General features: G+C 58.8%; 1 protein-coding gene across 9 annotated transcripts in view; it reads left to right on the top strand.

Moving 5' to 3' along the window:
• Positions 1-908: 908 nt before the first annotated feature.
• Positions 909-11285, top strand: part of UBN1 (ubinuclein 1) — a 33457-nt gene continuing 23080 nt past the window's right edge. For 5 of the 9 annotated variants that reach the window (XR_015699341.1, XR_015699342.1, XM_087734810.1 and 2 more), the window contains exons 1-4: positions 911-1412; positions 1766-1891; positions 8645-9062; positions 10609-10695. Coding sequence is in view for 7 of the 9 variants with exons in the window: in XM_087734810.1 (XP_087590936.1) it covers positions 8823-9062; positions 10609-10695 (327 nt within the window). In the remaining 2 variants the exon portion in view is untranslated. Of the gene's footprint in view, positions 1413-1765; positions 1892-7921; positions 8081-8644; positions 9063-10608; positions 10696-11285 lie in introns of those variants that run through there. The other 4 variants (XM_087734811.1, XM_087734808.1, XM_087734812.1 and 1 more) reach the window with 3 other exon arrangements.

Below are 11285 nucleotides of genomic sequence, written 5' to 3'. Positions count from 1 at the left end.
CGAGGTGTCGGCCTGCCGGATTTGGGTGCCTGGGCTGGCAGAGGCCATGCGGAACTTCAGTCTGTTCTGTGCCGTGCTCTAGGGCGGGCGACTGAAGGAACCTCTGCAGAAGCTGAAGGAAGCCATTGGCAGGGCCATGCCGGAGCAGATGGCCAAGTACCAGGAGGAATGCCAAGCCCACACTCAGGCCAAGTTTGCCAAGTAAGCTCCTCATTTGCTTGCTGTGCATCTGTAGCTCTTCTCAGCAGCCTCCCTGTGACCTGCAGGCTGCCCTCATGAAGCACAGGCCCGCTCTGAGAGAAGTGCTAAGAAGTGCAGAGGCCAAAAGAGAGGGAAGAGAAGGAGCTCAGCTGAACTGCTGAAATCCTGCAGGCTAGACTCTTCACAGGACCAGAGTTGTGGCTGTGAAAGCAGTTAAAGCTAACGGGGGTTGCTGGCCCTGGCACCCAAGGGCTCTGACGAAGAACAGAGTGCTGGGTGAAGGGCAGGTGACAAAGGGTGAAACGAGAATGAGTCCTGCTGTCGTCTTCGTCTTACTCTGTAACAAATCGGGGTGCTGCTCTGCAGAGGGCCGATTCACTGAGAACAAAGCCAGCTTTGCTTCCTGCCTTCTCATTGCCTCTCAGCACGAAGGTCTGCAGAGAGGTTCCGTTCTGCGGTTGTTAACGACGCCTGTAATTCGGGCGCTGGTTTGCTACCTCTGGGGTTTTGGGCTATTAAAATGGGAAGGGGTAACCCCTGGCGCATCGATGTGCGTGCACACAGGGAGCGAGGAACGTGCCTTTCCCTTCCTCTTTCTTGTGGAGGCGGCGCAGGGTCAGTTTTAAGTAGTTAGTCCTTCCCCTGCTCAAAGAACGGCCAGCTTCCACGTTAGATCAGAGTGCTCAGGGCCTTGTCCGATGGACTTTTGGAAATCTCCAAGGATGGAGATTGGAGATTGCCACAGAGTCTCTGTGGCTCGTGTTAGCTAAGATGGGAACTGGTTAATGCTGACAGCTTCGGCTTCAGAGCATAGAACCACCCCTGGTGGGACGCTGCAGAATAGCTCAGGCCTCAAACAACTCCAATGTGCACAGCTTAGGATTTACCCTCTTAAGTGGTTAAAAAAATAAATAAATAACCCCCCAACAGCCCTTCAGAAGAAGCATCCGGCTCTGCTTTGGCTCGGGGCTCGCTCCCTGAGGGCCTTTGCCCATCCTTGTCCCCTCTGTGCTTCCTGAACAGATTTCGACTGGGTGTGGGACGACCTGAATAAGTCGACGGCCACGCTGCTGACCTGCGACAACCGCAAGGTGAACTTCCACATGGAGTACAGCTGCGGCACTGCCGCCATCCGGGGGAACAAAGAGCTGGTGGACGGGCAGCACTTCTGGGAGATCAAGATGACCTCCCCGGTGTACGGCACAGACATGGTACGTGGGGCAGGGTCGCTTGCGGGCAGGCAGAAACGTCCCGTGTTCTTTGAACGGGGACCGGGAGAGCGAAGCAGTGCCCACCGTAGGAGAAGGTCAGGTTTGAGACTAAGGAGCCTGAACGTGCACAAGTCCGTGGGACCTGGTGCGATGCATCCAAGGGTCCTGAGGGAACTGGCAGATGAAGTTCCCCTTTTCATTGCCCGCTCTGGGGTGGGAGGGCAGGGATCAGGCAATGGAGGGATTTTTTAGGCGCTGAGCGAGGCTGTTGCAGTGGGAACTCACAGCGCGGGAGCTGGGATGAATTCGTGGAGCGCAGGCTTTCCACCGAATGCCATTTTTGTTGTTTTAAGGACTACTGCATCACAAGGGAGACAAAACGAACTTCTCGTCGAGGTTTGGCCAAGGCTCCATCATCGGGGTGCATTGGGACACGTGGCACGGGACGCTCACGTTCTTCAAAAACCGCAAGTGCATCGGTAAGAGGCAGGGCAGCCGCAGCAGCCTGCGGGCAGCGGGGCTGGGAGCGGGTGGCAACGCAGCCTGGAAGTGGAAGAGCAAGGTGTGAAGCGAGCAGGAAGAAGGGTACATTTGTTTGAGAGGCATTGAAAGGACGTGTGGGCTTGCAGAGGTCCCAGCTCTGTGAAACGGGTAAACTGCAGCCCAGTGTCTGTGCTTTATCTCCTGAATTTGCGATGGCTTGGATAGCCTCTTCCCGAAGCATCCCTCTTCTCTGCAGACTGTCCGCAGAGACAACATTTAAGGTGGCCTCGCAGTTTCAAGGTGTGCTGGACTCCAGTCACGTAACGGACTTGAGTCCTCAAAAGGCAAAATCAAAGACCACCTAATTTTACACTTATTGGTCCCCTCCTCCTGACTGCTGCGCGTTGGTCTGGTCTCTGCGATGAACTTGTCGCGCGGTGGGGCGCGATCGAGCCGCAGCGCGTAGGGAAACGGGCTCCTAGGGGTGCATCTGCGTCGCTGTGGTGAAAGAGCAGCTGCTTACACGAGTTGAGCTGTTGGTGATCTCTCTCGAGCCCCCGATGACTTTAGTAGCAGGAGCCAACATGCAAAACAGCTTCTCCTGTATCAAAGACTGTATTAAACTGTAATAATAAAAGCAGAAACTGTCTTTCGTTGCCCTGACGGCCCTTGAAGGCAGGAACGCGAAGGCACTTGTCCGAAATAGCCACGCTAGCCCAGCTGCCAGCCCAGAGGGGAGGTTTCAAATGCAGCGCCTGTTTGTCAGAGCTCAAGGAGGTAACGGCAGCGGAGATTGCCTGGCCCCCGCCCCGCGGAGGGTTCTTGTGCTTCTCGCTGAAACACCAGGCCGGCGGGGACGGAGCTGCAGCGGAGGCAGACTGCTGCTGCAGCACCACGCGCCCGCGCAGCCTGGCAGCAGAGCTGCGCGGGGTCTGCCGCCCCGCAGGACTGGGTGCTGGCACCATTACCGGCCCCGCGGTTTCTGATGGCTTTCGGCAGGGCCCGCGCTCAGCCCGTGGCTGCTGCTCCGGGGCTTTGTTGCGGAGGGAGCGATGCACTTCACTCGTAAGAGAGAAGCAGCAATGTGTTTATTGGTAACAAAGTTTGACAGTAAATGCAACAGTGGTTTAATGACATTCAATGGCCGGATGCCCTGGGTTATTTATTCTGGGTCCTGCACTTGGGGCACAACAACCCCAGGCACCGCTGCAGGCGTGGGGAGGAGCGGCTGGGAGCTGCCCGGCGGGAAAGGACCTGGGGGTGGTGGTCGACAGCGGCTGAACATGAGCCAGCAGTGTGCCCAGGTGGCCAAGAGGGCCAGTGGCATCCTGGCTTGTATCAGGAATGGTGTGGCCAGCAGGAGCAGGGAGGTGATGGTGCCCCTGCGCTGGGCACTGGTGAGGCCGCCCCTCGAATGCTGTGCTCAGCGCTGGGCCCCTCACCCCAAGGCGGCCATGGAGGGGCTGGAGCGTGGCCAGAGCAGGGCAGCGAGGCTGGGGCAGGGGCTGGAGCCCAAGGCTGGGGAGGAGCGGCTGGGGGAGCTGGGGGGGCTCAGCCTGGAGAAGAGGAGGCTGAGGGGAGCCCTCATCGCTCTCTGCAACGGCCTGAAAGGAGGCTGGAGCCGGGGGGGTCGGTCTCTTCTCCCCAGGAACAAGCGATGGGACGAGAGGGAACGGCCTCAAGCTGCGCCAGGGCAGGTTTGGGTTGGGTATTAGGAAAAACTTCTTCCCGGAGAGAGCGGTCAGGCCCTGGCCCAGGCTGCCCAGGGCAGGGGTGCAATCACAGTCCCTGGAAGTGTTCAAACTGTGTGGATGTGGTGCTTAGGGACAGGGTTTAGAGGTGGCCTGGCAGTTAGGGTAGCGGTTGGGCTCGATGATCTCAGAGGCCCTTTGCAACCTTAACGATTCCGTGATTCTATGATTCACTGCGCAGGGGACGGGCTCAGACAAGGCTGTCGGGAGCCCTCCCGTTGAGTCGCGGGGCTCAGAGAGGCCCCCCCGGCTTTCTAAACCTCTCGGAGAGGAGCCTCGGTGCGGCTGGATCCAGACTTAGCCTCAGAGTTGGTCAGCGGTTTATGTCTAAGGGGTTATAGGTGCGCAATCAATCCTTTACATCGCCTAGCTAAGATTTCAAAGTTTAGCATGCTGTTAGTCGCTCACCGAGGATCTGTTGCGGCAGGGAATCTCTCAGCCTCGAGGAGGAACCCGGAGAGGCGTCCCTGCTCACGGGGAGATCCCGGCGTGCAGCCTGCTGCCGTGCAGGAGCGCACCGGGCTCTTGGGCTGCTCGCTGTTTACAGGGGAAGACGATCGACTCGTCGTCATGTCTGCATACCGACCGCAGGTGCTGTTTTTTCCCCAAATCTGGCTTGAATCGGGCCGGACCAGCCCTGCGGGCAGGTGGGCGCGTTGTCCTGAAAGCGGGGTCGTTCACCCGGTGCGCAGACGCCTTCACGCACGGAGCAGAGGGATTTTATTTCACGTCTGCGCAGAGATGGGTGCGGGGTGGTAAATCCGCAAAGCTAGCGCACCTCCGTACAACACTACAGCGTATTTATTTTCCTACACGATTAGTATAGTCCCGCCTAATTTTACACTTATTGGTTAGCGATTCACATGTCGTACACTATTGGTTTACGCTATTGAAATTCAATTTAAAATTTGCTATGCAAATTAGCCCGCATGCTCCTTTCAGGTAGGGGGTACAAGTCTTTTCGGTCCGGAATTGAGTCGGTGGTCACGATCGCCCCTCGCCACCTTTACCCTTCACCCAGTTTCTGCAGTTTTCTCCAACTTCATGTTTCTCTGGCCACCCTCCAGGCTTTGGTGCCAAGATGTTCCCTTTTATCAGCCCGGTAGCTCTTCTCCAAGGGTCTAGCCCTTAGTTTTCCACCGTTCGTTAATGCAACAAATACTCCTGTAGCTCCCTCCGAGATCGCTTTCCCAGAGCACAGCTGTAGTTTTGCTCGCTGGCAAATTTTCACTTTCTGCAGGCTATCGGGCGCGTTGCCATAAATTAGCCCTCGGTTGTCGTCGTGTTCCCCGTCTGCCCCGAACCCAGCCTGAGCCGAGGGCAGCCATCGCGGCAGCGCCGGCGGCGAGCCCCCACGCAGAGCCGCGGGAGGGGGTTGGGGCGGGGGAGCGCACCCCCACAGGCTTTTCCTCCGGCCAGCAGCGCGGCTGCGGGTGATTTAGATCCGAGTTGGTGCCGTTGGCCAAGCGCAAAGGGTGTCAGAAAGTGGGAGAGGGTGGACGTAAATAGGAGGGGAAACGGCTTCTTGCCATCCTCTCCGTGGGTGTCCTCCCAGCACGGTCGCTGGGAACACAAAGCTCCGGCCGCTGCCTCTTCCCCTGCTCCTGTTTCAGACCCGCAAAGGCTCCGGGAAGGCTTTGCACCAGGGGCATTTCTTCCCCGCCGAGCCCCAGCCCGTTCCTTCCCGCATCACCAATCTCCAAGCAAAGCCCAAACTGTTCTCCCAAAGCGGGGTCGTTTGCCCGGTGCACGGACGCCAATTAGCACGGAGCAGAGGGATTTTATTTCCTTCACATTTCATGCACTGTTGGTTTACTCTATTTAAATTTAATTTAAGTTTTGCTACGCAAATTAGCCCACGTGCTCCTTTTGCGGGGGGTGCAAGTCTTTCCAGCCCCGAATCGAGTCGGTGGTGGCGATCTCCCCTCGCCGCGTTTCCCTCTCACCCGGTTACTGCAGTTTTATCCCACTTCACGCTTCTTCACCAATCGCTTTGGCGCCAGGATGTTCCCTTTTATCGGTCCGTTAGCTCCTCTTCCAGGGCACAGTCGTTAATTTTGTTAATAAAACAGATACTTCCTTCTCTTTTAGCTCCTTCTCCTTATTGCCAGATTCTCTTCGCAGAGCGCAGGTGCTTCACGGTTTTGCTCGGTGGAAATTCCTCTTTCTGTGGGCCAGCAGAACCGCAGAACATCTCAAGTTGGGAGGGACCGGGGAGGACCATCAAGTCCCCGAGCCAAGTGGCCTCAGCCGCCGCTCCTGAGTTGTGTCCCCAAGCCCCTTCACCACCTCGGTCGCCCTCCCCTGGACGCTCCCGCGCCTCGACGCCCTCCTTGTATCGCGGCGCCCAAACCCGCGCCCAGCGCTCGAGGTGGGGCCCCAGCGTGGTGCCAAGCGGGACGATCGCCTCCCTCGACCGGCTAGCGCTGCTGTCCTCAATGTGCCCCAGCACACGGGTGGCCCTTTTGGCTACCAGGGCACCGCTGACTCCCATTCCGCTTGCCATCCCCCAGATCTCTTTCCGCGGGGCTGCTCTCCAGCCTCTCGTCCCCCAGTGTGTGCGTGTAACCAGGATTGCCCCATCCCAGGCGGAGAATCCGGCCCTTGCTCTTGTTCCGTGTCCTGTGGCTAGTGCCGGCCCCGCGCTGGCCTCTCTAGATCTCTCTGCAAGGCCTCTGCCCTCGAGGGAGCCCGCTCCTCCTCCTGTTCGGTATCATCAGCAAATTTACTGAAAGTACATTCGATTCCTGCGTCCAGATCGCTTATGAAGACATCAAAGAGCACAGCGGCCTTCAAATCGAGCCCTGGGGAACGCCACTGGTGGCTGGCCGCCAGCCTGACGTCACCCCGCCGACTACAACCCTTGGAGCCCGACCCCTCAGCCAATCGCTCGCCCAGCGCACGACGGACCCGTCCAGCAGCGTGCCGGACCGTTTGTCTAGGCTACCGTGATGGAGAGCATCAAAAGCTTTGCCAACACCCCAAACCACAACATCTACCGGCTTCCCTCGTCAGCTGGACGGCCAACCTCGTCACAACTGGAAATTAAGCGGGTTAAGCGGGACTTTCCCCTCGTGAACCCGTGCTGGCTACGGCCAGTGACTGTGTTCTCTCTCGAGTGTTTTTCAGTGACTCCCAGAACAACCTTCTCCGTAATTTTACCCGCGCAGAAGTGAGACTGACAGGCCTGTAACTACCAGGGCCTGCCTTCCCACCCTGCTCGGAAACCGGGACAACGTTCGCCAGCTTCCAGGTGACTGGGACCTCTCCACACCGCTGAGAAATAACGGAGAGAGGCCCCGCGGTGACAGCGGCCAGCTCTTTCCGTACCCGGGATGGATCTTTCTGTACCTGGGATGGATCCCATCGCCGCCCAGACTTAGGCACATCCGCCGGAGCAGCCGGTCCCAACGAGTTCAGGGTCGGCTGGGAGTTCCTCACCCCCCCGTCACAATCCTCCCGCCCAGGGCTCCCAGCACTTACAGCCTATTCACAACTTCTGCCGCTTCCCCATTCTGCTGCCCCTTACCTCTCGTTACGCACGTTCCTTAATTTATATTTAACTCTATCAAATAAACCCGAGCTTGTCTAAACGCTCCCGGGCCCAGCAGGGGCAGGACGAGCACAGCCTCCTGGCAACAGGAGTGTTCATCTCACTGATTTTTACCAGGCTCCAGGCTTTACCTGATGTTTTACCAGAAAAATCAGGCTTTACCTGACTTTTATCTGATGTTTTACCTGAAAAATCAGGCTTCACCTGATTTGTTACCTGGAAAAATCAGGCTTTACCCGATTTTTACATGATTTTTTTACCTGAAAAACCAGGCTTTACCTGATTTTTACCTGATTTATTAACCGAAAAATCAGGCTTGACCCGATTTTGACCTGATTTTGTTACCTGAAAAACCAGGCTCTACCTGATTTTTACCAGGCCCCACCGAGCGGTGCTCTGTCAGTGACGGGGACGCGGGCAGCCGCCCCGAGAGCCCCGAAACAGCCGCCGCTGCCGCCCCTCAACCTCCGGTGCCGGCCCGCAGCCCCCCGCCCCGCTCCCGCCTCCTCTCCACAGCGCCCCGAGGGACGGCGGTGCCGGGCACGGAGCCCCAGCGCCCGCCGCGGCCCGCCCCGAGCCTCCGCCGCTCTCCCGAGGCGCGGCCCGGCCGCCGCCATCTTCCCCTCCCGCCGCCGCGCGAGGGCTGCCGGGACGGGGCGGCACCGGCAGCGGGGATAGGTCCGCCCTCGTCACGTGGGCCGGGCCGGCCGTCAGGGCGCCGTTCCTCCGAGGCGTGACCGCGGCCGGCGGCGTTGATTGGGTGCGGGGCGCGCGGCTTCAGCGCGAGGGCAGCGCCCCCTGCACGTGATGCAGGAGCGGGGCTCGGAGTCGGCCCGGGAGTCAGTCGGCGGCGGCGGCCGCGTCCCGCAGCGGCGGCGGTGGTGAGTGCGGGGCGGCCCGGCCCTGCCCCGCCCGGCCCGGGGCTCCGCCGCTCCGCCGCCGCCTCCGCCCGGCCAGCGGCCTCCCGCGCTCCCCCCCCTCGGCACCAGGGCCCCGGTTCCCCCCTCAGCCCCGCGGCCCGCTCCCCTCAGCATGGCTGGCCTCGGTCTCTCCTCAGCCCCAGGGCCCCCCTTCCCCTCAGCGCGGCCGGCCTCGGTCTCTCCTCAGCGCCCGGGCCGCCCCTCAGCCCCCCGCGGGCGCCGGGGACGGGGTCGCCCTTCCCGGACACGGGGGTGTCCGGGCCTCCGTGCAGCGGGGGAGCTGCCGGCCGGAGCGGAGCCCCGGCCCGGGGTGGTGCAGCCCGGGGCTGCCGGGGCGAGGCCGGTGGGGTCGGTTGGGTTCCTGGGTAACTGCGTTTCCGCCCGCCGTTGCCCACGGAGCGGTGCGGTGTTAAGGCGGAGGCTGGGGGCGGGCAGGAGGTGCAGTGCGGGGGGCTGCCAGGTTGGAGGGGGTTCTGGTGCGGGGCCTGACCACTCTCCCCCTTTCTTTCTCTTTCGTGATCGTAGCAAGCGCGAGCAGCACGGGTGTTTGCCATTTCCCAACCAAACTTCAAAATCAAACGACTTGTTCCACTTCCAACGTCCTCAGCGTTCCTTAACCGGCCGGTGAAACCCACGTCTCTGCAGCCCTTTCCTGATGCGGCCGGAACTGTGCCATGAGGACTGGTAAGACTTGGCCATAGCCATGACGGAGCCCCACAGGGTTTCGTTCACCACTCTCCACGGCCCGCTGAGCAGCAGCTTCTTAAAGAGGTCTCGGAAAGAGGATGGAGAGCAGCCCCAGGACTCTGAACCGGCGGCAACGGCTGTTCGAATCACGCTCACTCTCTTCGAGCCGGATCACAAACGTTGTCCAGAATTTTTCTACCCAGATCTTCTGAAGAGCTGTCGAGGCAAAGTAAAAGGGGGTTCTTCAGGAGACAAGGTAAGTGTCTGCGTGGGCTGTGGGGAACAACGCTCATTTAGCTTGGAATTGCTTGATGGAAAGTGATTTTTTTGGTACCTGGCTTGCTTCTGCGATCTGTGGCTGTAGCTTTTTGGGGGCCCTGCTCTACTGCACGTGAATATTTCCACGGCAGTCCGTGGCGCCTCTTCCTGCGCGGTGAGTGTGGTGCTCCCAGGCGCTGCCTGACCGTTCTGTTTGCCTGCTGAAAGCCGTTTCTCAGGATACGGCGGCACGCAGACCTGGGGAGCATCTGCACTTTGTCTTCTGGGTGTTTTTCTATGAAAAGAAAGTTGATTGGGTTCTACTCGTTTTTACTGTTGCTCTTCAGAACTGTTTAGCAGTCAGTTGGCGGTTCGTGCTGGGGTTTTTTTGTTTTGAGAGTCGGGAGAAGCAGAGACAGGTACAGGAGGACCTGAGAGAGCACCCAAACCCCAGAGACACTCTCAGAACCACAGGATGCTTTGGGCTGGCAGGGCCCTTTCCAGGCCATCCCGTCCATCCCCCTGCCATGGGCAGGGACAGCTTCAACCACATCAGGGTGCTCAGAGCCCCGTCCAGCCGGGCCTTGAAGGTTTCCAGGGATGGGGCATCTCCCACCGCTCTGGGCAACCCCTGCCACTGTCTCACCACCCTCGGCGTAAACAATTTCTTCCTTATATCCAGTCTGAATCTCCCCTCTTTCAGCTTAAAACCATCCCCCCTTGTCCTGTCGCAGCAGGCCCTGCTAAAAAGCCTGTCCCCCCCTTTCTTGTCGGCCCCCTTTCAGCACGGCAAGGCCGCAGTGAGGTCTCCCCGCAGCCTCCTCCTCTCCAGGCTGAACCCCCCCAGCTCTCAGCCTGTCCTCCCAGCAGAGCTGGGCCACCCTCGGAGCATTTCGGTGGCCTCCCCTGGCCCCGCTCCAACAGCTCCATGTCCTTCCCGTGCTGAGGACCCCCGAGCTGGACGCGGGGCTCCAGGGGGGTCTCCCCCGAGCGGAGCAGAGGGGCAGAATCCCCTCCCTCGCCCCGCTGCCCACGCTGCGGGGGATGCAGCCCAGGAGACGCTTGGCTTTCTGGGCTGCCAGAGCACATGGCCGGCCCATGGCCAGCTTTTCATCCCCCAGCACCCCCAAGGCCTTCTCGGCAGGGCTGCTCTCCACCCCTCCATCCCCCAGCCTGTGCTGATACCAGGGGTTGCCCCCACCCAGGTGCAGGACCCTGCCCTTGGCCTCGTTGAACCCCATGAGGTTCACACAGTCCCACCTCTGCAGCCCGTCCAGGTCCCTCTGGATGCCATCCCGTCCCTCAGGCGTGTCCATGCACCGCTCAGCTTGGTGCCATCTGCAAACCTGCTGAGGGTGCACTCGATCCCGCTGTCTGTGTCACTGATGAAGATATTGAACAGCACTGTACTAAATACTGTGCCAAAGGTCGATTTGCCTGAGCTTCTGCCTGGATGTCCTGATCGTGATGGGTTCAATGCACGGGGTTTTGGTGGCCGCATGACAGCAGGGATTCTGATGCTTTTGTCTCTTTTCTTTCTACAGAAGAAAGATGCTGCTGATCCCTTTAATGATGACGAAAAGGAAAGGCATAAAGTGGAGGCTCTTGCTAGGAAGTTTGAAGAAAAATATGTATGTTTTTCTTCTTTCTATTACGCTATCCCTTAGAATGGGCAATGCTGTTCAGCTCTCAAGCAGTAATATTTTAGTAATGGTTGCTGGCTCTTATGTTCCTGTTCTCCCACAGTCCTTTATCTTGGCTGGAAGGTTCTGTTTTCTGTGTTCCTTTCCTGTCTCGGGGCTGTGGTCCACGAAACTAGTTCAGACACGTTCTTAAATCAGATGACAGTCGGATTAAAGTGAATGACGTTCTCACTTGTAGTGGCAAATGTCGTGATCTTGATGTAACTTGTAAAATTTAATTTTCTTAAGCAAAAATTAATTTCTAGGCCTTGTAGCTGTGGCACGATGTAGTCTGTTAAGTCTCTAAGTACGGTGCCCTGGTGAGTGCTGCCCTTAGGACAGTACTGCGCTGGGTAGCAGGAGAGGCGCGGATGTGTCTTACTCGTTTCCTTTCTGGTCTTCCTCTCGCTTTACTGCTGTAGACGGCAATAAAACTCCGTTGTGTTTTACAACGGGTGCTTTTGGATGGCGAGTTGCTTTGCCTTGTGATGTGAATTTGACCTATGAGTCACCCTAATGCGCCACGTGTATGTTTGATG

This window comes from Nipponia nippon, unplaced genomic scaffold, assembly GCF_047370975.1.
Source record: "Nipponia nippon isolate SJK-2023a ecotype South Korea unplaced genomic scaffold, ASM4737097v1 scaffold_5, whole genome shotgun sequence".
NCBI lineage: Eukaryota > Metazoa > Chordata > Aves > Pelecaniformes > Threskiornithidae > Nipponia > Nipponia nippon.
Note: the sequence above shows the minus strand (reverse complement) of the source record. Positions and strands in the feature narration are given on the sequence as shown.